The 24,519-nt window shown below is 39.4% G+C and overlaps 6 protein-coding genes across 6 annotated transcripts; 4 read left to right on the top strand and 2 right to left on the bottom strand.

The window, feature by feature from the left end:
• Nucleotides 1-4,044: 4,044 nt before the first annotated feature.
• On the top strand, nucleotides 4,045-4,999 carry NEUTE1DRAFT_117801 (uncharacterized protein; the record flags this gene model as incomplete). The annotated part of the gene is made up of 2 exons (XM_009855023.1): nucleotides 4,045-4,277; nucleotides 4,386-4,999. 2 exons carry the CDS (start codon nucleotides 4,195-4,197, stop codon nucleotides 4,966-4,968), a joined length of 666 nt encoding a protein of 221 aa, XP_009853325.1.
• Nucleotides 5,000-5,112: 113 nt separating this feature from the next.
• On the bottom strand, nucleotides 5,113-7,145 carry NEUTE1DRAFT_85858 (uncharacterized protein; the record flags this gene model as incomplete). Its single annotated transcript, XM_009855022.1, has 2 exons — nucleotides 5,113-6,944; nucleotides 7,020-7,145. The coding sequence occupies 2 exons, from the start codon at nucleotides 7,086-7,088 to the stop codon at nucleotides 5,214-5,216; spliced, it is 1,800 nt and encodes a 599-aa protein (XP_009853324.1).
• Nucleotides 7,146-8,276: 1,131 nt separating this feature from the next.
• NEUTE1DRAFT_117800 (uncharacterized protein) lies at nucleotides 8,277-9,194 on the top strand (the record flags this gene model as incomplete). Its single annotated transcript, XM_009855021.1, has 3 exons — nucleotides 8,277-8,522; nucleotides 8,617-8,672; nucleotides 8,740-9,194. 3 exons carry the CDS (start codon nucleotides 8,381-8,383, stop codon nucleotides 8,848-8,850), a joined length of 309 nt encoding a protein of 102 aa, XP_009853323.1.
• Nucleotides 9,195-9,852: 658 nt separating this feature from the next.
• On the bottom strand, nucleotides 9,853-10,294 carry NEUTE1DRAFT_117798 (uncharacterized protein; the record flags this gene model as incomplete). The annotated part of the gene is made up of 2 exons (XM_009855020.1): nucleotides 9,853-10,077; nucleotides 10,138-10,294. The coding sequence occupies 2 exons, from the start codon at nucleotides 10,274-10,276 to the stop codon at nucleotides 9,968-9,970; spliced, it is 249 nt and encodes an 82-aa protein (XP_009853322.1).
• Nucleotides 10,295-10,647: 353 nt separating this feature from the next.
• Nucleotides 10,648-11,297, top strand: NEUTE1DRAFT_47735 (uncharacterized protein; the record flags this gene model as incomplete). Its single annotated transcript, XM_009854500.1, has 3 exons — nucleotides 10,648-10,696; nucleotides 11,013-11,064; nucleotides 11,165-11,297. 3 exons carry the CDS (start codon nucleotides 10,648-10,650, stop codon nucleotides 11,295-11,297), a joined length of 234 nt encoding a protein of 77 aa, XP_009852802.1.
• A 1,410-nt stretch (nucleotides 11,298-12,707) lies between these two features.
• On the top strand, nucleotides 12,708-13,666 carry NEUTE1DRAFT_117797 (uncharacterized protein; the record flags this gene model as incomplete). Its single annotated transcript, XM_009855019.1, has 3 exons — nucleotides 12,708-12,976; nucleotides 13,050-13,107; nucleotides 13,173-13,666. The coding sequence occupies 3 exons, from the start codon at nucleotides 12,793-12,795 to the stop codon at nucleotides 13,582-13,584; spliced, it is 654 nt and encodes a 217-aa protein (XP_009853321.1).
• Between the last annotated feature and the right edge of the window lie 10,853 nt (nucleotides 13,667-24,519).

Below are 24,519 nucleotides of genomic sequence, written 5' to 3'. Positions count from 1 at the left end.
TAGTAGTAATAAAGCTACATTTTTAATACTCTATAAATCTACTTATATCTAGATTATTGCTTAGGTAACTATTATCCTCGTCGCCCTTAGTCTCTTTATTAAGCATTAGGGGGTATTATAAGTGATATTATAGTGTATATTAGAGGAAGGGGTAGTATTAAGGATTAGCTAGTTATTATTCTTTATTTACAAAATATGTTATTAATGCGTATTGAGGATTGTTGTAGGGTCTTATTCTCTATAAATATATAGAAATTCTTCTAATAACGGTTAAGGGTAAATAAAAGTTAGCGAGGGTAATTACTATAGGGAAATAGTATAAGGAATAACTTTTACCTCCTTAGGTTTTAAGTACTAATAGTAGTTAATATATTCAAATTCGAACTCCTTACTAATATATATAAACTACAATATCTCGTACCAATAAAGTAAATTATACTAGATTCGAAAATTACCGCTATAATTAGTAATTACCTTCTTATTAGTAATAGCTTCTTCTATAAATTGTAATTAGCGGGCTATTAAATCGAGCGCTGCGAAGTTAGTAAAATACTGCAGTTTATTAAGTATATTATAAGAATATTCAATAACCTTTCTTAATACTTATATTGTGTATTTTGCCCTATAGCTCTCTTTAAGATGAGAGAGCGTTTCCTTAATAGTATTAAGTAATTAGTTAAAATAGATATAACGGTTCTTGAATAGTATTTTCAATATACTATAGGTACTTTCTATATAGGAAGTTACTCTAATACTAAAATTAAAGTATACTTTAATAGCGAAATATATAAACTTGTATTGTATAGGAAGATAGGAAGGTAAGTATTCAATAAATAATTAATAATATTTAATAAAGAAAAGAAGATTAGCGGTTATTCTATATATTTATATAATAATAAAAAATACAATTCCCCTGGACAGAGCTAAAGTCCAGGGGAGACAGAGAGGCGCCCTTGGACATTATTTAGGATTTTTTTTCTTTTTTTAAAAAAAAAAAAAAAAAAAAAAAAAAAAAAAAAAAACTTAAAGCTGAACTGAACAGGTAACCTTCAAAAAGGTAACAGTAAGATTAACCATTAAGCTACAAGGCTTAAGTGACTGCTTAAATTAATACTCGAGTTTTCCTTCCTATATTAACCAACCTGTAGAAAAAAAAAAAAAAAAAAAAAAAACAACCCAAAAAAAATCAAAGGCAAAATTTTGAAATTTTTTTTTTTCATTTTTTCTCTTTCCTAGAATTTTCGATTTTCAACCCTAACCCTAACCCCCTCCCAGATCTTCAGGGTTAAAGGTTAAGGTCTGGGACTTGGTCATTTTTAGGATTTGGTTATTTCTGGAATTTAAGCATTTGCTACCAAAATTCTTATTTTTAACTTCTTTCGCTTTTTTCTTAACAATTAGTGCGTGCACCACAATGCGACCGGTACCAAAATGACCGCCTTTTTCTCCTCGTCATTTTGATACCATATACACTTTAGTGCACGCGACGGTCGAGAAGAAATTTCAATTGCAAAGAAAAAAGTGGCTTTTTTGAGCTGCTATTCAAACTGTGTCCTGCTTGGCGCTAAGTTTTCCTATTTAGGACCGCCAAGCCGTGCCAAGACGGGTATTTTCTTGCATTCTGACCCATTATAGACAGAGACGCCGCGCCTTCCTCGCTTGCGTTGGGTGGGCCCATGGACCACGACCTTTGGTGCGGATCTTCCATGTCACCTTTGGACCCACGACAACGAAGCTCTGAATGCATGGGCGCCTCAATTACTTACCTAATTAATTATTAAACTTGCGTTTAAGAATCTCGTACTCTTACTAGAACTTATCCTCTTTATCTATATATATAACCGCCCGCTATACTATTAAAATACTATCGGTATTAGCGAACTATATCCTCTTCTATAAATTATCTTTAGGAGCGTAACTAATAAGCTTCTTAAATTAAGAATTTCTTACTAAATCGCCTAAATATAAGGTGCAATTACTATTATATAGAAGCTATACTGCAATTTAAGTAAATACTTTATAATTATTAACGGAATTATTGGTCTCTTATTGTAAATAGTTACTATTACTACCTTACTCCTCAAGCGCTATCCCTTCAAGAGAACCTACCTACTTCTTTTTAATATTAAAAGCAATATTCTTTATAACGTACTATAGGTAGATCTAATACTAAACGCTGCTAAAAACCGCCCTTATAACCTTCTTATATACTTTATTAAAGTCTATAATAATAATATTGGGTTAAGGGATTTGTTTAGTAGCGAAGAGGTTCTTAAATTGAGTTAATACCTAAATAAAGTATTCTTCGCTCTCCCTACTAAATAAGCAATACCCAATATTAAATATAGTATAAAGGGAGGTTATATTATAAATTTATAAGAGAGGTATATTAAATCTATTAATTTTATACGTATAGTTAAGACTCTAGACCTCTAGATTCTTTACTAACTACTCTACACACTAATTATAAATTTAGAATACTATATTAATAATACTATCTAACTTCCCCCCCGCCTAATGGACTTTGAAAATAATAACCCCCACTATTGTAAAAATTACATTAATAAATTACTAGGTAAGGGTAAGGGCCCCGGATCTATTTTCGTAGTCTATTCGTAGGGTATTTAAAATATTCCGCTTACTAACTTTAATTCCAAGGAACTTATTGCGTAAGGTAGAAGTAATATCTAATAAAGAAGTCTTTAATTAATAGGTATAACGAATAATATTAGCGCTAATATCGTTAGTACGATCGAAGCGACAGTTCGTAGTAAAGTAGATAGTAACCTCTAAGTTAAGAGGATAATAGTAATAGGGATACCGTATAGTAAAAGACTAGCGCCTAATTTTAATAGCGCGGGTAGCCTTTGCTTTTTATAGGCAATCCTTCTTTTAAGATCTTAAACTTTTTAACTTTATAGTATTAAAATTCTTACCTCCGCTATTAGTTACTATACTTTTTAAGCACTTAAAATTATAGCACTAGGGCTCCCCTTTAAAGTAATTATTAAACCTCTTCTTAATTAAGGCAAATCCAGTATTACAAACTACCTTTCTAATGTTAAGGAAGAGCGCGTCAAATGTTGCCTAAGTACGACTATCAAAGTTATTAATAGGGGACGTAGCGACGGGGACGGCAGCTGGGAGAGGGAAAACCTCATCTTCAACCTTAGCCTTAACCTCCTTCTTGACTGCGCAACGAGGAGGGGATGGCTTCTCAATCTTAACTACCGCAATTATTTTAATTGAGGGAGCAGGGCTAGGGGTACGCATACGCGCGCGGGCCTCCTTTAGCTGGGAGCTGGTAAGGTCAATAATAATAGACATCTACACCAGAATTAGTATAGGATAAACAATTGGTTAGTATGCACGACCCTCACTACTATAACTTACGTTGGCGATATGCGATATTTAATTACAGTGTGATGGTGCAGATTGTTAGTAACAAAGTCAATCGATGTTACTGCCCGCCAAATTACAGTGTGGCCGATATAGCTGAGCCTGACGGCAGGGGTTTTGGGCACGTGAGGTGGGTGGGGACCGTAGATTTAACCAAGCCATACAGTAGATTTAACCGGAGCGGACAACAGCTACCCGAAGATACTTGAACTGAGAACGGGGCCAGGGTCGCGTTATTGCCTCACCATTGGGAAAAGATGGCCTTTGAGGGAGGTCATGTTATTTGAAATCCCAAGTCAGGGCCGCTGCCAGGACTGGTCTATCTGCGCCACCCAATGTGTACCTGGCTTGACAGGCATGACGGGGTCAACCACGAGGGGGCCCGCGCGAGCGGGAGTAGAGGTAGAATTTGCTTGGCGGGCAACGAACAATGCATCCATGTTTCTAAAATGCTGCCGCTCTGTGGCGATGAACCGCTGTGCATGTTGCGCGAGGGGACCCACGGTGTATGTAAGTGATAGTGCACATGTACACCAGAGGTATCCACGGTACCTGGACCGTCCTGACGTTGCGGGGCCGAGCCCCGGCGAGAGTTGTGGGGTAGCTCGACCTTTTCCGCCCTTCATGTAGCAGGCGCATCGCCATCGCTATCGCCCGTCTCCGTCTCCGTCGCCGTTGTTTCATCACCGAGAACCCAGTTCCACCTGTCTCGACAGTCAACACGAGGCTCCAAATCGCCCGCCAATCTGCCTTATCTCAGCTTCCCAGAGCCCTATTGCCAGGCATAGTATAGACATGCCCAATTCTACAGACAACCAAGGCTCGGCCCCACCGGGCCTCTCCTCTAGGCCTCTTCCCTCCTCCTTTGACGACAACGCGTAAGTCAAGCCACCCTTCGTTGCCCTTCCGGGCGCTGGATTCCCTCGCGACTGCAGGCCGCATGCGCCCTATACTGACGAGGCCTCACTGTCTTTGCCCCCAAACAGGGACTTTTACAACGAGAATGGCTTCCAAAAGGTGTCCCGCCGTCTCCGCGAGGAGCCTTTGATCCCCATCGGTTGTATCGCCACCGTCGCCGCCTTCACGGGCGCCTACCGCGCCATGCGCCGCGGTGATCACGAACAAGTTCAGCGCATGTTCCGCGCCCGTGTTGCTGCCCAGGCTTTTACCGTTATCGCCATGGTTGCCGGCAGCTGGTATTACGCTGCTGATCGCCAGAAGCAGAAGGAGCTGTGGAAGCTGAAGGAGCAGCAGGACGCCGAAGAGAAGCGCCAGAAGTGGATTCGGGAGCTCGAGGTTCGCGATGCCGAGGACAAGGCTCTGCAGGAGAGACTCGAGAAGAGGAAGAAGAAGAAGGCAGAGCGCGACTCGGCTGCTGGCGCTCCGGATGGCGTTGCCGCCCAAGCCCAGGCCGCCTATGCTGATGCCAAGGAGAAGGCCAGCAGTCCGGCCGGAGACGTAGCGCCCGAGGATCCCAACAAGTCCAACATCACAGGTGTTCGCGAGCGACTACCCACTTGGCTTGGGGGCTCCAAAGGAGCCGATGGGTCGTCGCGGGATAAGAACTAGGCCGAATACATAACGTGATTGAAGGTAGCCCACTCAGGTATGTAAGTATACGTGAATGATGTACGATATAATATGGAGAAGTCGGGGACATGGCTTGCACCCGTAAAGGCAGTCAGATCATGAGGCCATAAACGTTCCGGTCAGCCAGTCTCTCAATGTCTCGTTGATATTAATTTTGTTATCCGGTAGAAGAACCTCACATCCGCTCTTTGGCGAATGAAGCTCCCTATGGCAAACTGTTACTGTTATGCCATGCTACCGCCATTCCTGTTGCTCCCTACAAGCCCGGCCATCTCGAGCAATGCTCTGTCAGCTTCGATGTCGCCTGTGCCCAGGTTGATCCTCCTTCTGGCTTCAGCTTCTCTTGCTTCCCACGCCCATCTCTCTGCTTGGTCCTTCGCTTCCTCATCCCCGCCGCAGCCCCAAACCTCCACACTTCCAATTTCAAAACGCTCTTGGAAATCATATTCTCTGATCATGCTCGTATGGAATGCCCCTCCCTTTGAAGCATAATCGTGGGTGAAGCAGCCAAACTCGAAGCTGCTATCCAACATCAAAGACACGGGCCCAAGTGCGATTATGCTTGAGCGGCGATATGCTTGGCTGGGCCTGGGCGGTGGACAACCAAAAGACACCCCGGCATGGCTGAGCGATGCCGAGGGCCTGGCGAACGAGATGTAATCCTTGTTTAGGGACGATGCCCGAAAGAGGTCATGTATCGGTTCGAGCTGGAATAAGATCGTGTCCTCTCCACCAAAGCACTCCCGATGAGTGAGTTTCCAGGGCTCGGGGACATAGACCCCAAAGGTGAGTCGCTCGGCTTCGCCCGAGCTGCCACGGGGAAAACGTCTCGGGGGCAAAGAAGCCCAGAAAGCCGGCGCTGATCCGTTGCTGTGATGGTCAGAATCGTCCCGCAAGCGCGTTCCGCAAACAAGCAGAATTGTCGGCGCCTTCCACTTGAATACTTTGGCCTCGAAACTGCCCATGCTGAATCCATCCTCGTCACCTGCGTATAAGAGGCGTAGGCGTCGGAAGAGCAGATTACCAGGGAGAAAGAAGGACATTTGTGATAGGATACTTGCGTTCATAATGGATCCAGTGTCTTGCAATATCGGTTGCTCTGGCTTGGGAAACATAGTTGGGGACCTGGATGTACCCTTCTTGCCTTTGTGGAAGTCGAGTTCCTCGGAAAAGAGAAAATATTCAAAAAGGGGAGTGAGGCCTCTGAAAAGAAAGGGTAGGCAACTGGCTATGACCTTGCTGAAGCGGAGATATTCGACGCCTGGTTTCTGTTCCACGTCTAGAAAGGCCGCCAGAATTGACTCAGCTGCTGTCCTCAAGCATTGTAGCCCAGCCCCGGTCACTCGATTGGGATCGGAGTCCAGACGTCCCTGAGGATCCAGTGGTGCGACAAGAAGGAGGAGCATGATGAACTTCCGAAAATTATCCCCCGGTATCATAGCCTCATGAGTGGCAAGCATATTCTGCTGTTTATCAGGAATGACATGGCCCAAAGCATCGAACGCAGCGAGTACCAGTTCGTCATTGTCAAGCGCTTGCCTATCGTTTCCCGCTTGCTCTCTCGCGTTTGTCAAGCCACTGAGCATATCGGCAGCCGGTCTCGAAAGTTTGCGGTCGTAAACTGCCAGGCTCTTGAACAACAACTTAGTTTTATCAGCAGCATCCTTGCTCAACACGCGCCGGTATCTATCTGTCATGAGAGTGATCACTATGACCATCTGCTGCAAGCCCAAGAAGGCCGGGGCATCTTCCAAGAAAGGGAAGGCAGCAATGTAGGTTACCATCCGGAAGAGCACGGGAGAGACGCCGAGGATGTCGGGGACGTTGAGATATGTCGCAATGGTGCCCTCTTTGAGATAGCCCACACGCTGCTCATGGTGGGCCAGGCTCTTAAAGACCTGCTTCAGCGAATATAATTCGAGAGATGTGAAGCACTTGTCCGCAAATATGTTGGCCTGCGGGCATATTAGCATAGTTCAGCGACATAATGGGCGGTCGGCGGTTCAGCGATACTGAACAACAACACTCACCAGTTCCTTGACCAACTCCTCGTGGGATAAGGGAGCCGGTTTCTCCTCTTCTGACAGTACTTGGCCCATGGTAGCTGAAGCCACAGCACTTGAAACATGAAGAAGAAAAATAGCAAGCAGCAAGTCAGGGAGAGTGGTTGTCGTATTGAAACAAGCTCAAGACATGGTATGTTGGTGCATCTGGCCGCGCGCTCACTCGAACTTCGTCTAAGCACAGCATGACCCATTTAAAGGATCGCAGGCTTGGGCCGTGAAAACCCGTAGGTAGATGGGGAGAAGGTGACCTAGAGTTATAGTCTAGAGCGCACCTTCAGCGCGAGTTGAAGCAAGGGAAACGCAGGAGCTTCGAGAGGCATCCGATCTGATGACAGTGAAGATGCAGTGGTGTTCAGGGCAGAGATGTACAAGTAGAGGTAGGTCGACACTGTGCTCAGGCAGCCCAGCAAAGTGGGGTCATAAGGCCCAGCCTCTTATCATGAAACGAGGTGTCTAGAGGTAATGTCTGTTCACTTTACCGTCGGGGTGGAAGTCTAGACCAGTGGTGGCATGCTGACTGCCTACCTACCCAACTACAGAAGTACTATATAGAGGTACTACTGTATTGAGTATGTATGCCAGGTCAGACCCGAACCGGGCAGTTCGTTTCCTTTTGAAATCTAGTACTTATCCGCCCATAACTATGACCCTGACCCACTCCTACTCTTTGGCTCAACATCCCATTGCCCTGGCCTCCCTGTTCAGAGGTGAACATTTTGGACCCAGCTGTCATTCGAGCTCACTGCATCATTGTTAGTTATTACCGGGCTGGAGCCACTGCGCATTTTGAGTAGCGGAACAAAAAACAATCGAGCACGTTGGCCCCCCCTCCAGGTCGTGCGTTTGGACTACTGTACACGTCCGTAATGCAGGTAGGGAGTACCTATCAAGCAGTACCGTGCTCCGTGTGCACGTATCGAGGATTCATTGCAGGTGCGGGGTGAAGTAGCTCAGGCTGTTACTTCGCTAGGCACAGTGCAGGTGACAGCGAGCGACCTGGAAGATTCAATCGTGTACAACACTAAGCCAAGGCCGGTAAATGACACCGTATTGGTTGTCTACGTGCCGCGATCCATGTGGGAGACGAAGACAGATTGGCTCCGTGGAAGCGAGGAACTAGCTTGCTGTAACCAAAAGCATCAGCTGTTTTGAAGGTCATGTAGGCGGGCCGCCATGCTATATAAAGCCGTTTTCCATCGTCATTCATGGGTCAAGCCGGACTTTGGCGCTTTCGTTCTACTACGTGCAGAAAATGATATTTGAAAGATACAACGGCCACAGACAATCGACTTCCAACCCTTGAAGGTGACTATATAGTCGACATCATGGCCGACTCGAGCGACAATGTCAACCCGGCTCCTGCTATCGACGAGACTCCTATCTCTCCTAGCCGTCCCGACCCTCAGCGCAAGAACTCTCTCGAACAGCACCTGAAACGTCGTCCGGTGCGCCAGGAACTGGTCAAAAGTATGATGTTTTGCTTCGAGTCCTTGCAACGGAACGCATAGTTGCACGTATTTCGAACAAGATGTACTAATCTACACAAATGGTCCTTATTCAGAAAACATTCTTCCTGCCTCAAACGCAGCTCCGGGGCTCATAGCACAACAGAAAGAGGTAATGCTGTCATATCAAGGTTGGCTTTTTCGGACTGTGCTGACATCCTAACTTGCCCCGGTCCCAGCTCGAAAAGCATATGCGTGCTGATTCTTTGAACGAAAGAATCGCCCACCGGCCCTCCCCAGAAGCATTGATCAAAGAAGGGGTCCTTCATGAAGACCCCCGCTCGCCTTGACAAAAAGTACCAGGATGCTATTAAGGAAGAACATATGAAAAGAGGAAGCAGTGCTTGATTAACATCAACGACGCCACAATCCAACAGTCGCTTCGAGAATGGGATGACGCATAGCTAGAAGGTGATCAAAACATTGATTCTACTACCCACATCCTCAGAGGCAGTAGTTTGAACAAACACATATACCTATTTTTTGCTAAGAGGTCGTGTTCACCCTGACCTGTCATGTCAGGCAGGAGGGACCCTGCTAGGTCCGACCCTTGTCGGACTCGGGACTCTAGAGCAGACCGGACATCCAAACTTAAGAGATCTATCAATCAATCAAGCAGCTGATCAGCATCAAGTCCATCGCGCAAGTCTACCTGCATCTGAGTCGAACCTCCAACACTCTTACCGTCTGGGCTGGAGAACAGACTGATACCAATCAACTACCAGTAGTAACAGTTTGAGTGCGGTGAGTGCCACCACTGATGGCAAAGGGATGAACTCCACTCAGCATAGCTAATACATAAGACAGGACGTTCCAGGTCAATTCTATACAGTTTTGAAGCGACTCTCAGTATATGCACTCTTGATCATCTCGCTGTGCAGCGTTACGCGTCTCTATTCCAGATGCTTTATATACTTGGCTTGGATGATTGTGAACGTCAGTTCCGCAGCATACCTCCTCAAGTTATGTCAAGCCTGAGCGAATTCCTCATGTAGCTCCCATCACTTCTTCCGCAATGCTAGGACTTTGAGGCTCGGGAGATGTGCAACACGCAATGCAACGTAGCACATTAACCAGAAAGCAGGAGTGTGAGAATTCATACAAGTGCAATACGCATTGTTTGGGGCAGCGCAGAAACAACTTATAGATGCAAGAAATTTATTTTCTACCAGGAGACCGACCTAACTTTAAGTAACTGACCGTCTTCGTTCATTTATCCAATACTCTACACTAACTCCTGCCATAACGAGGAAACTTCAGTCAACATTATGAAAGATCACAACCCAAAAGTAATCCCACGTCTGGTAATGCTACAGAACGATATCGTACAATTTCCTGGATACTGAGACATGGACACCAAGTGGTAATCCATAGAAAGAAATAGACACGGATGTATCCGCACTGCTGTTATCTTCTATAATAGTCTGACGATCGAGGCTCGTCCTTGGCTGGATTCGGCTGGTGGTGATTGATAACAATAACGTCGCTCTTTTTTTGAGTGGTAACATTGTGATTATCTGATCCGAAGTTAGCACTTGTTATCTATGATACCAACTGAAGGGTGAAAGTACACATACCTGCAGTGCCTGACCTGTAAAAAACAGAATTGGCTGAGGACCTTGAGTTACTGCTCGATGATGGTGATGTAGTGCGTGGATTGTAGTAGGGGGGCCGGCTCCCGCTATTACTAATATATGTCTCTTGGTTGCCGCCCATTTCGGTCGTCGGACAGAAAGGTACTTTGGCGTACTTTGGTGGTTTAAAGAGGAAAAGAAGACTTGCTGGGAAGATACTGATCAACTTGTAGAGGCTCAAAAGAACTTGCTTCTCGAGACAAAGGAAGAGATCGGATCTGGTAAGGACGGCAGTGGATAGATCTGGTTATATAGAGCTTGGTTTTTCGAGTGCAAGTTGGCCATCCGGAGTTGATCAGATAAAACGAAGCAGATTGCGCATTGCTTTGTCAACGGACCAGGTGTATGTAGAAACACTTCGTTGGGGTTTAGGCGGAATGGTAGGCACTGGCCTTCATTCCTTCCATCGCTCTCTCCACAAGACAGCTAGGAAGCGCCAAAGAACGAAACAGCATGACTCAATCCGGCCGCTTGGAGATTGAAGTCGAGGAGAGAGGACGGAGTAGGCAGAACTAGATGGCGTAGCCGGTGGTCACCAAGCCTCATTTCCAGCATAGCACGGTGGTGACAGCAAAGTCACAATGAGGTGATCAAGGACTGCATAACAATACGGCCCATGGTCAGGCATTCGGGAGTTTGGCTCTGGGCGACATAAGTACCTGCCGTATTTCAGTTATCAAAGACCGAGCAACACGGAAGACGGGAAAGCTTACTAGAGGAGGCATGAAGTGATATCACGGTATGTAGCTACCGCTCACCATTATGCGTCGCTCCTCAGGCACCGCAGCTTGTAGATCGTAACTAAAAGCCTCACCTAGGCCTTACAAGCCAAGTGGTGATCAATGTCCAGACTGCTGCCTGGGTTGCCTTGTATGTTGGAGATGCTGGTGACATGAGTCATGAGTTCTCGTGGTTGTCCTCTGAGGCTGTAGGCCAAATGCCTTTAGACTAGGCTTTGCTGCCTTGGTAGGACAGACCGACTGAGGGGACACTGGTCCTCCTGTGAAAGCAGCGAGGGTATTGTGTCGAGGTATGAAGTGGAAAGGCGGATATTGCGATTTCTCGGTGAGACGAGGCAATGCCGGCTAGTAGATAGTAGGTAGGTGAAGCACAGTGACGAGGCAGAATGCCGGGCTTCCTCGACCAACACCTCAGTCTTGTCTCTTTGTCTTTCGATAGCCTGAGCAGTTAGAAGTTTAATCTATGATATAAATACATCTTATACACTTGACAATGTAAATATAAAACTTCATATATTAAGCGAATTAGTACCTATTATTTATACAGTTTAGTTTTTTTTTTTACAATTTTTTGTCAGTAATATTCCATTACTTTTCACATCTTAAGGAATTTTATATATACCTTTATCTTGTATATTAATAAGTCTTTTACTTGTTCTATTAATTTAATATTATATATTTACTTTAGAGAAGAGAAACTCTATTTGCACCACTATTAATCTCTTTAGACACCGCCGTCCCACCTACCTATATACCTTTTATTGCTGAACTTGCACTCAAAACCCTGACAGCGCATTCACTTCTCCCAATAGTATATTCGCTCCCTCTAACAATGTATTCGCTCCCCTCAATATTATAAGGCTAGCGCCTAGGATCAAAGACTCGGCTTTGCCAAGTCTGCTAAGACGGGATGGGTCGTATCGATAAGGATGCGAGCCTCCTAATTGGTCGGGTCCACATGTTTGCCTAGCCCGTACGCCCGACTATAAAACCTTCTTTCAACTACACCTTTCTAGTGTAGTCTTCCTTTGCTCCCTTTATTAAATATAGCATTTCAACCACACACGACTGCTCGCTGTACAATACTCTAGCAGACCCGTTACACGCATTAGCGTATTTACTTCCCTTAATAGTATATTTGCTCTCCTAATAATATATTCATTCTCCCAACTACATATTCGCTCTCCTAATAACTATTTGTATTATATTCAATTACATTATATTCAATCGCCATGTCAATCGCCATCTTAATCATAAAGTATCTCAATTACTGTTAGTGAAAGTATAATTCTAGGGAATGAATATACTATTGGGAGAGTACACTATTAGAGATTTAATATTGGGCGTACCTCTAGTAATTTCTATATCAAGGTACTTGAAGGTTTGGTATGTAGTGGGGCTAGAAGTAGGAGTTAGAGGATACATTAATTTTAATTAGTTGAGAGGGTAGAAAGTGTAGGGCGGTAGTGTCTAAAGAGATTAATAGCGGTGCGAATAGAGTTTGTCTTAGAAAATATAAGGTTAGCACGTCTCAAGAAAGTAGGCACGGGGCACAGGTAGCTTCCATACTAAGTATCTAGTGTAAGGTGCTGGACATGTCGTCATAACTCCACTACTAGCCTGCCGCGAGGTATAACTTGGTACGTACCTCGCTCTACAGTGCTTGTACGTACACAGCTGCTTGGCTTCAACTTCCCTTCCATGCTAGCCTGTTGTAGCTCACTGGCTGAGAGAAGAGCTGCCAGGTGTTCAACTACTCAACCTTTAAGAGCCCGCAATCCACATTTCAACATCATCCTAATCTTTCACAGCTACGCACCCCTCAAACGCCATATCGAGGTCACTGCAGGCTATAAGCATGAAGTCAATTTTCCTGTCGCTGTCGCTACTAGCCTCCGCCACCGTTGGCGTCCTGGCCGCCGAGGAGCTGGGCATCGACGTTACCGTTCCTGTAGAGTGCGATCGCAAGACTCGCAAGGGCGACAAGATCAATGTCCATTATCGCGGCACCCTCCAATCCAATGGCCAGCAGTTTGATGCTAGCAAGTCACCCTGCCACCTGGTCGTAACTTTACTCTGCGCTCCATGCAATGCTAACACCCGTGACTGCTCCAGGCTATGACCGCGGGACACCCTTCAGCTTCAAGCTCGGCGGTGGTCAGGTTATCAAGGGGTTGGTTGACACTTTCTCGCTGCACGGCCCGGAAACATTGCGGTGCTAACCATTCGATTCGATAGATGGGACGAAGGCCTCGTTGACATGTGCATTGGCGAGAAGCGGACATTGACGGTTCCTCCCAGTTACGGCTACGGCCAGCGCTCCATCGGTCCCATCCCGGCCGGTTCCACCCTAATTTTCAAGACCGAGCTGATTGGTATTGACGGTGTCCCCAAGCCCGAATCCATCGTCTACAAACAGGCTGCCGAGAAAGCTGAGGAGGCTGCTTCGGCGGTTGAAGAAAAGGTTGCTGAGGCTACCGACAAGGCTGGAGGAAAGATTGCGGACGCTACTGAGAAGGTCGAGGAGAAGGCTGAGGAGGCTTCTGCCAATGTTGTCGAGAAGGTGGCTAGCGTGGTCAGCGGAGCTGCCGAAGCCGTCAAGACAGTTGTCGCCGACACTGATGATGTCCAGGAGCACAATGAGCTCTGATACGCATTAGGCTCATGTTGTGATGACGCAGTACATATAGAACACGATTGTAAAGCGAAATACAGACATCTGTCGTTAAATTGGTGTGCTGTAGCATTCCTCGCCGTCGTGTGCGTGTCTTCATTGATGTCTCCAGCCAGTCCAGTACACATCACCCCTTGAAAGTTCGTTAGCGCAGGGCTTTACTACGCACTCTTCGCAACTCAGCGAATATTTCACCTTTTGTGATGCAAGAAGTTGGTATCAACCAGTTGCGTTTTGAATAGTTTATACACTTTATCCAATTTTCCGCTTTGAATGTCGTTGTCCTGTTATTTTTCTGTAAAGTCTCGCAAACCCTAGTCTCTATTACACGACCCCCGACGACAACCTTCAGCGGACCCGCCCTACAATTATGTCGGTCTCCCCTCCTCGAACTTTTGTGAGAGGAGGTCTATTACTATTTTGTACAAAAACGCCGTCGGCTGCAGAAACTCCTATATAAAGTCCGGATTTGATTTTTATATATTCCTTAATAATAAAATAAAGAAAAATAGTAAAAGTAAGAACAGACTACTCGGAGGATAGTCCTTTTAGACTCTTTTTAAATATATAATTTTTATAAAGCTCAAACCACCTATTATAGTAATATAACTTCAAAGGTAAACCTTTGTCAGTTATAGTTGCTTTTAAGGTTTTGGACACTCCTTAATTTTAACCTTATTTAAAATTGTATAGTTATGAGAAATATATGCTGAGGATAGTCTTAATGAGACGATTCCAATAGTACTATTTCTATAACACTCGGACTATCCGTTGAGGTAATGCAACTTTGAGGGGGTAGTATTTTATTTTTCTTCTTCCAGTTTTTTTCTCCTAATTTCCCTACTCATATAATAAATAAAGATAAAATATAGTAAGGATGGCCTCGACAAGGCGGTTCCAATAGTATTATTTTCATAAAGTATAGACTACCTGTTAAAATAAGGTAGCTTTGAGGGGGTAAAATCTTTAAAGTTTAAAGCCTTGCATTTCGACGATTATTAGTTATATAAAAAAACTAAGACTACTATAAGAATTAGAATGGAGAGTTCTATATAGGAGTGACTCTTATTAATTTATATGAATTTCCCTGGATTTATAATATACAATAATACTTGGTTATTCTTCTATAACTAATAGTTAAAAAGCGTAAAATAGGCTCAGACTTACTATTACAAAAATAGAGGGTAGGGTTAGGGGTGGGGCTGGGGGTAGAGTGGGTTTTAAAGGTTAAGTAAGTTTGAGAATTAAGACTATATAAACCCCTATTATAAGAACTGCGCTAATTAACTTTTAAAGGTTAATATATATATTGCGAATTCTTATTTAATTAGGATACCTTTTAACTCGGCCCTTAACGGGCCACTATACCCAGTCTAAGTTTGTAACGGAGCGTTATATAAATAGTAGTCCCCTTATACACTCCTTATACTAAGCGCGGCTACGTCCACATACCTACTTTGAGTATTTAAAAGTTACAATAGGTTTAGAAATAATAGCTTACAATTAGGCGCTAGCTTAATTATAAGAAGGCTAGCCCCCCTCTAAGGGTATTCCAATTAAATAAGAATTAATAGTATTATAAATAGTATTTAGGTATATAAGTCCAAGTTATTTATAGTCTCTACTAAAGAATTTAATTAATATAAACTATTTGCTTGTAAGAGAACAGTAGAGCGATACGCGGGTGCTGGCCACTATATATATATTAAGGTTCTACGAAGAAAGAAAGGAGAAAATGCTACCCTCTGAGTAGATTGAGTGCTAGAGTTTAAATAGCCGTACACTTTAGTAGTACCTTATAGCCTAAAGTGGTAAGAGAATACTCTAGAAGCCCGGGGCGCTGTAGTACCGTAGTCTGAATCGATTAGAGCAGTCTTAATATAGGTTGCTATTTTGGTATTTAAGTCTAGCTAGTTAGAGCTAAATGCCTTATTGGGCGCCAATTCTATAATATTAGCCCCCCCCTTCTTTTTTTCAATTACAATCACATGCTACAATTACTATTTACATTACCCCTATTTCACTCTTCTATAGTTTTTACTCTCCCTTTTACTCCTTTAACGAATAATTACAATTATATTGTACGTATACCTTTAATTCTACTTTAAAATACTTTTAAATAACCGTTATTAACTTTTATTCTTAATATTAATTCTAAATAAAATCCTTTCAGACTCCGGCCTACTATTCTAATTCGTTATTGCCCGGCTATAGTGCCCGTAGTCGCGCCTATAATTACTCCTACGCCTACGCCTATACCTATATTTACTATTATTACTACTCTAACGGCTACTTTAGTCCCTACTCCTACGCTTATTCCTATTCTTACTATACTACATTCTCTAATGCCCTAAACTCCAAATAGTAACAATAGTAGTAAAATCCGCAAATTTACTAAAGTGCCTATCGAAGGTATTATATTTACCTAATACTCCTAGTATATATAGTAATGTGCCCTGTAAATGCTAGACCTAATAAATACAAATACCCAATAATTGCTAGAAATTTTACTATACGGATTATTTTAGTATAGTATACCTACTAGCTGCTAAGTGCTAACCGTTAGCCGGCCCGCTATATAAATTTGTAACTGCCAAGGACCCCTCGAGGGAGCTAATAGGGGGTATTAGGGGTACCTAACACCCCCTATTAGAATTATTAGGGGTACTAAAAACCCTCCAACTAGCCCGGGCAGCTGCTTAGTTTCTAGAGGATTCCCCTCATCCTTTCCCCCTTTACTCTTTTACTCTTATAAACTACCAATACATCCCTTCATTTTACCCCTTCTATTTATAAACGACCGTCAACCCTATATATTTTATTAGTAATTAAATTCCTCTACGAAATAATATTCACTATAACTACCCAATATTACAACGCCCTAACCTAGGAATAGCGTCTTAAATTCCAAAAATAGGCAAACAACTAGCTTCACTACCAAACTCTTATTTAGTTAATTTAATAGATTTAAAGAAAGTAGAACGTATTACTACCAAACTATATAATATCTTACTATTTCAATAAGAATAAAAACCCCGCCTATCTCGCAAATGTCGATCCCTCCTTACAGTATTTTAAGAAGACTCGCTTAAAAAATAACAATTAGCCAATCTTTGAAATACTACTCTTTCGTTAGTAGTTAGGGCTAGAAACTCGCAATCTAAGTACTACAGTCAAACTTTTATAGGAGAAAGTAAGGTAAATATAATTCCAATACCTTAAAACCTGTAATAATATCCCTACTAACCCAAATATAGTACCTACCTTCGGGGTCAAATAGTACCGCTTATTTAAAAAGTAATACTAAATCTATAAGTGAAACTTTTATAATAAAGCTACCTCTACCCTAAAGACCGATAGTAATATTCTAATTAAAATAAACCGTTTTAAAAATCTCTTAAAAGAGTTTCCTATCAGCAACCGTTATAATATAAATAAAACGAGTTTCTATTAGTAGCGCGCCCCTTATTTAATACTCTCATTATTTCAAAAGCCGGGTATTAAGAAGGATAAAAGTCGAATCTTACTAATTCTTACAATTAATAATACTAGTAATAGCTTTTTTAAAGTTTGGGCTATTAGCTACGCCAAAGTGCCCTATACATTAAGGGGATACAATTTCAATACTACTTATATAATTTAATATAGTAATAAGAAGGCGTAAATAATAGGGATAATTATAAAAGAATAGTTCCAATCCTTCCATCCCTATATTGCTACTAAAAAGCCCGGGCAACGAATGCTCCTTATCTTTAATAATTATCCTACTTATAAAGTTACTCTCCAAGCAACACCGCCGCTACTAAATATTACTTATAGTTTATTCCTCCTAATTATACCTCCCTTTAGCAGCTTATAAATTAAAGAATTATCAATACTTTCAAAGCGTATTATTAATATTACTTTTTAAGGTAGATAGTGAATAAAATAGATCAATCTTTATTTAATTTAGTAAATTTAATAAACCTTTAGATCTGCTTCAACTAAGTCTTATACGTCTAGTATAGTAAAATAAAGACTCAGACTATTATTAATTACTAGAAAAAGTCTATACTAGTAGGCTATAAACCGATATTCAAAGGCGTAGTAAAAGATATTCTAACTAATATAACTACCCTCTACAATAGGGCAATCAATTACATCTACTAAAATAACCGAATATCCCTCTCGAACTTTCTCAACCCAACTAACAAAAATAATATACTAAATGAGCTAATAATAGTTGAGGAATTACTTTAGTATATAATATTAGACTAGTAAAATACTATTAAAAACTCTAAAACCCCTAAAGATAATAAGGACGACTTTGCTTTTCAAGAGCAACCGCCAACCGTTATTACTAGTAAGTAAGTAGTTATACATTTAAAAGATCTACTAGTATAGGCAGCTAATTATAAAATTGCTAGCTTTAAAGATGTGTAGAGGTTATGTAAAATAAAAATTAAGCTCGAGAAGCACCTCAATAACACCCTTATTTAAAAGAATATTATAGATTTCTTTACTCAAAAGAATGGGGGACCTTGATAATAGGACAGAAAGTGTATATTAGTATAGGTAAATTAATAGTTCTAACCCTTTTAATAAGCCTTATATTCTAGTATTAATAAATACTAGGACCTAATAAATGCAAAGAATTTGGGTACGCGCCCCACTTATATTTATAGGGCACATTACTATAGTACTAGAGGACTATAATACTTATATACCCAATAAGGGTAAAAATTACTATATACCTTATATATACTCAAAGAATTTAGATATTTATTAGTAATAATCCTCTACTATTTAAAAATAATACTCCTCCTAATTAGAAGAGGGCTACCTAAGTAATAAGGCTCCGTTTTACTAATCCTTCCGTTAGGTAGTAATTTTAATTTATAACTTCGAATAATTAACGGCCGAAGGCTATATAATTCTATAAATATTTCTCGAGTGCCCTTATTCTATTTAATTATTAATTTCAATTTAAGAATACTACCTACTTTGTATTTAATTACCTTATTAGTGTAACGGGTCTACTAGAGTATTGTACAGCGAGTAGTCGTATAAGGTTGAAATGCTATATTTAATAAAGAGAGTAAGAGAGAAGACTGTACTAGAAAGGTATAGTCGAAAGAAGGTTTTATGGTCGGGCGCACGGGCCAGGCAAATATGTGATCCGATTAATTAGAAGGTTCGCATCCTTATCGATACAGCCCACCCGGCTTAGCAGACTTGGCAAAGCCGAGTCTCTAATCCTAGGCACTAGCCCTATAATATTACCCCCCTACTCCTCCCCCTTAGGGAGCGCGCTCCACCGTACTAGAAAGTACTCTACTGAATATACGAAGAAATAATTAAAATCCCCTACAACCGCCCCTAGCCAAATACCTAGCTAAATAAGTACGAGTAATAATACTAGAAAAGAAAGATTTCTCTATCTAAGCCCCCAAACAAACGCTATACAACTACCTGCTCCCTACCCGAGTCGGTTACAATATGCCTACCGTTACCCTCATAGAACTACACTCTAGCTAGGGTACTAAGATTGAATTAGGGGATATTTTTAGATTGCGCCCATCCGGGAGTCCTCTTCCGCAGAGCTATAAATCTATATACGCCGGCAAACGGTTAAAATTATAATTATTACCCAATATTTTATATTGCTCTACTTCTCCTACTAGTAGGAGCCTCCTCTTTATTGCTATAAAAAAAGCTTAATAGTCCCTATACCTACGAAATATTACGTTTGCCGCCCTCCAACGGTTACGTATTATAATAAACACTAGCTTAGTTAATTATAGTAGAAAGGTATAGTTTAAGGACTTACTGCGCTACTAACGCCTATATTATAACTTCGCCTCTCCTAACTACTAGAGACTCCTCCTCTTAAATCTCTAATTAGCGCTCCCTCCACCATAGTCTTATCAGGGTTTTACTTAGTCCTAGTCTTCTTCTCCTCTAATATCGCTATTATAGTTATTTAAACCCCCATTAGGTTATAGCCGGACTGTATTTATTTTTGTAAATAACCGCGGGCACTTTTTAAATTAGTACGACCTATTATTATAGTTAGTATACTTACCCTCCTTCTTCTATTTATTCTTCTATTTCTAAGAGACTTCGTTACTCCCCTTTATCTTTATTAGTGTAGCAAAATTAATAGAAGTATTTATAGGATTACTAGTATTATTTTTAACTGGGTACTTCGAACTCGATATCGAAATGAAAAAGGCATTACTATTAAAATAGCGGAGGTAATTAAGCAATAGAAAATACTATTTAAATATATCGATTCTTTCTAAGAACCGTTACTTCTAATTATTATTTAGGGTAGTAGTAAGCTAATTAATCTTAATTACTTTTAACTATAAATTAGTGCGGGTATAATAAAGTACTTCCTCGAAGCGGGTGAAAAAAATTACTATCGACTCGCCTAACTTCTAACGAAGTTGGTAGAGTTCTTAACTAACGTATTTCGTAGCGTTCGGATTGCCGTAAGTAAGCCGGAGCTTATCGAATAGGACGGTAGGCGATTTTAACGACGGGGAGTTAGTAAAAGCGATGAACGGCTTTTTAATAGCGGGTAATAAGTAGGCGAGTAGGTAATAGAACTACACTTCTAAGTCGCTAATAGCGGGGCTATCTATATAGAGTTTCGCTTACGCGCTTAAAACCTAGGTTTCGAAATCTTCTTTACTACTAACGAACTTTTTAAGTTAGGGAAACACCTGCTTTTGAAAGACAGCGGGCCTCAAAATAACCTCGATCAATAACGTTTAAAAGGCGGCTATAAATTATTATAAACGTTCTTAGGGATTTTAAGACTAAGGGATTGTAGGGAAGGCGGTCGGCGTTATTATTGTAAATAGGGGAGACTCTTCGGGCGTACCTACAAGAAAAGGGCAACGGTATTAATTTAAAAAGAGGGTTAAATATAATATAACAGGTCTACTAGAGTATTGTACAGCGAGTAGTCGTATATGGTTGAAATATTATATTTAATAAAGAGAGTAAGAGAGAAGACTATACTAGAAGGGTGTAGTCGAAAGAAGGTTTTATAGTCGGGCGTACGGGCCAGGCAAATATATAATCCGACCAATTAGGAGGCTCGTATCCTTATCGATACAGCCTACCCGGCTTAGCAGACTTAGTAAAGCCGAGTCTCTAATCCTGGGCACTAGCCCTATAATAATTAGTAAAACGCTGCTAATCCTCCTTTCTACCACTAAGTACTTCTAACTATAATTCCGGACGCTCCTAAATCTTTAGCTCTAATTTTAATTATAATATTCGAGAAACTAAAGATTCTAAAAGAGAACCTTCAAACCCTCCGTACGGATTAGAGTAATTTAGTAACTTTATAATCGTTATTATTTACCAAATTATTTCGGGCTAGCCAAGATTTAGTTACTTTAGTAAATACTACTATAGAATTTACTTACGTTACTAGATATACTACAACTACAATTGCTATTTATTTAAATACTCTTATAACCGGGTTTAATATTCGGATAGTTAGAATAGTTTAAACTTTTTAAAATAAAATAACGGCCGTAGTAATAGAAACTCTTTTTAATAAAATAGCTATAGAACTAGAAATTCGTATTAGTATTTAAAAGAATATAGGGAATAATAGAAGTGAATAGGGTATTACCGGGTAAAAAGGAGCTACAAACTTATTTAAGGTTATTATTAAGTAAAAAGGACTTATTAATACTAATAGGAGAGGGGGTAGTAAATAATAGGTCGGGGAATATTAGAATATTAGAAGAAGAAGTAAAAGAGGTAATAAAAGTTATAGAAATAGTATAATAAGAGGAAAATATACTAGAGGAGAAAATAAAGTAAAAAAAATAATTCAGTTTTTGAATTTAGTAGAGGAGATTACCTCTCCTTTAAAAAAGAAGAGAAAGGTACAGGTTCCCTATAGTAATGCTACTACAATATTATTATCCCTAAATATTACAAACGGATCGGGTACTAAAGTGGTATTAGGTACTAGAAACTCTAAATAGGACGAATTAATAGAAGAGGCGCCTTAGTTTTAAATAAGCAGCCGCATCTTTTACCTCCGGGTACCAATTTTACTTACTCTTTTTACTCTACTAATATATTCCCCTTCGTAAATTAATTTATAAGTCTATTATTAACTCGAATATTTCCGTATTATTTTTTAAAGAATTCAAATACTTCATTATTTTAAAAGTCTTTAAACCGGTACTATAAAGGCTTATAATAACCCTTCTACTTTACAAAGACCATCTAATTAATTAAGGTTCCTCTAATATACAAGATCTTCTTTATATAATACTCCTTCTCTCCTTCTACTACTACTAGCGGCAATTATTTATCAGTTAGAACTTAATTAGGTAGAGGGTTTCTAATAGCCTACTACAGGAAATTAATAAAAAAACATTATAAATATTATTGAGGAAACCGGAGAATTCTATAATTAGTAGCAAAAGTACCTTCGAAATAATATATTTAACGTACAACTAATCTAACTTCTTCTTAAATTTTAATAAAATATAATTCTTAAAATGAAATTATATTTTATCACCTATTTAAAACCTCTCTATAAGCTAACAAGAACGGTTAACGGACCTTTCCTACTCTTAGGCCGCTATAACTATTGTAATTTAATATAAATCTGTAATTTATAATAACTTTTAAATAAATTATTAGGCCCGGACGTTAATGGGGGTATAAGAGTCTCTAATAGCCTTAAAGACCACCGGGACTACCAATTCCAGGTTGAATTTATAAATAATAAAGAAAGGAAATATACTAATTAAAGTATTAATACAACTATTAATAACTAACTATACCAAGGAATACCACTTATATTAATTATTTTATATTTAATTAATATACAACCTTAGAAAGACTTATACTTCCTAATTTATCTATTCTAAGCTACTATCGGTCTAGAGGTAGTAAATAATACTAAAAAACTATTTAATCCTAAGTAATTTACAAAATTTATTTTAAAACCGCCCAATCTAATTAAAGCTCTAATTACTAACTATAGATTGTAGCCAACTATAGAACTGTATAAAGCAACTTATAAATCTTTTAATACAAACTTTGGCGTTTATTAATAATATAAACTCTAATATAATATTTTTACTAAGGCGGTCCTTAATAATAAATAAATAAATATTCCCTCTAATTAACGGAAAGTTCGTAATAAAATCCATCTACACTTCCTAAAAAAACTAGTCCAATACTAATTTTAATTAGAGCAACCCTTTTCTCTAGGCTCTCCAATACTTAATAGAGCCATATATATAGTAATTATATAGGAATTACCTTATATAAATTTATAATAATAATTAATAAAAGTACTAGACTAAAGCTATAATAGTACCCTCTCTACTGGGGTACCTGAATATTTAGCAATCGTACGTAATCTAAATAATATGGGTACGGAACGTATTAAACTCCCGGTCGGAATTAGATAATTTTATAACTTCCGCTTTAATAATTACTGGATACCCGGGGATTTACAACCTCTACTAATATTTTAAACGCTTAAAACCGTTAATAAAATAGTTAATAATCTAGATTTTAAATTTAAAAAAAGGGAGTAAATCTTTTATATTATCTTTTACTACTTAAATAATTTACTAGTATACAATATTCTTCCCTATAGTAGAATCCTAGAACTATTATAAATCCGGATCTTTAAAAACCTTTATACCCTTCCCCTGGGCTATTCGAAAACTCTAAAGGCTTATCGCCAAAATACGAACGTAATTATATAAAATAAATTCAGGAATAAACTAGAAGTCCTAAACTTCCTTATTATTCTCTATAGACTAATTTTAATTTTACTAAAACAATACATCCAGCACTACCGCTTCCTTACCTAATTAATAACAAAATTCAATAGTAAACCGGGAAAAGTATTTAACTTAGTAAGCCTACTAGTCAAATAAATACTACCAAATTAGAAAATATTCTAAATTATAGTAATCTATTAAAATTGTAAAACTATTGTAACTACACAATTCAACCTACTATTCTTATAAATAATCGATAATTACCAACATCTCTTTATTATAAATAAAGTAATTATACTCGGCTAATATTAACTTTCTTAAATAGAACGGTACAATACATCTCTAACTATTTACTTCCTAAATCAAATAACCTCCTAATACAAAGCTACTATAATTAATCTTAAAGCAAATTAGGCACTTAAGGTCTCACTTAATTAATATAAATATTCGAATGAATAGTATCTTTAATAATTAAAAGGCCTCTTTACAAACTATAAACTACTTAAATAAGATTCCCTTACTAGTAAATATTGTAAATAGTATTATTACTATAATAAATTCTAATATAAATATTTAATAATAATTTATAAACTTTAAAAAGTTCCGGATTCCCTTTTAGGATATTAGCACCGCCTACTCCATAAATAATTTTAATTTTCTTAGAGTTAATTTATATACTAATACTTATATAAATAATAAAACTAAAATATTTAACCTTCTTAACTATAAACTCGTACATATTAGGATTTGAATAGAATTTAGCGCCCTAAAAGCATTTAAATACTATATAAACCTTCTATATATAATCTTCCCAAAACCTATCTGTAAAAATTAGAATATTATTTATATATATTAAATAAAAATTGTTAAAGAATTCCTACAATACTTAATTAATATACCGCCAAAAGGCAACTAAAACTCTATATAACTTAAAGGGGACTATAAACTACTTAAAGAGACTATAGTATATTCGAAATACTATTTTATATTCCTCTCCTTCCGCTATCCGTATTTTATAGAATATTTATACTATATTTACTTTCGAAAACTACTTTATACCCTCAAATATTTAGAATATTTCCCGGATAAGTAGGAGGGGGTATTAGTCCGCTCGAATAATTATATTAAAGGCCTAATAATTATA

This window comes from Neurospora tetrasperma (genome assembly GCF_000213175.1).
Source record: "Neurospora tetrasperma FGSC 2508 unplaced genomic scaffold NEUTE1scaffold_5, whole genome shotgun sequence".
Lineage (NCBI taxonomy): Eukaryota > Fungi > Ascomycota > Sordariomycetes > Sordariales > Sordariaceae > Neurospora > Neurospora tetrasperma.
The sequence above is the reverse complement of the archived record's forward strand: the minus strand, read 5'-3'. Positions and strand labels throughout refer to the sequence as shown.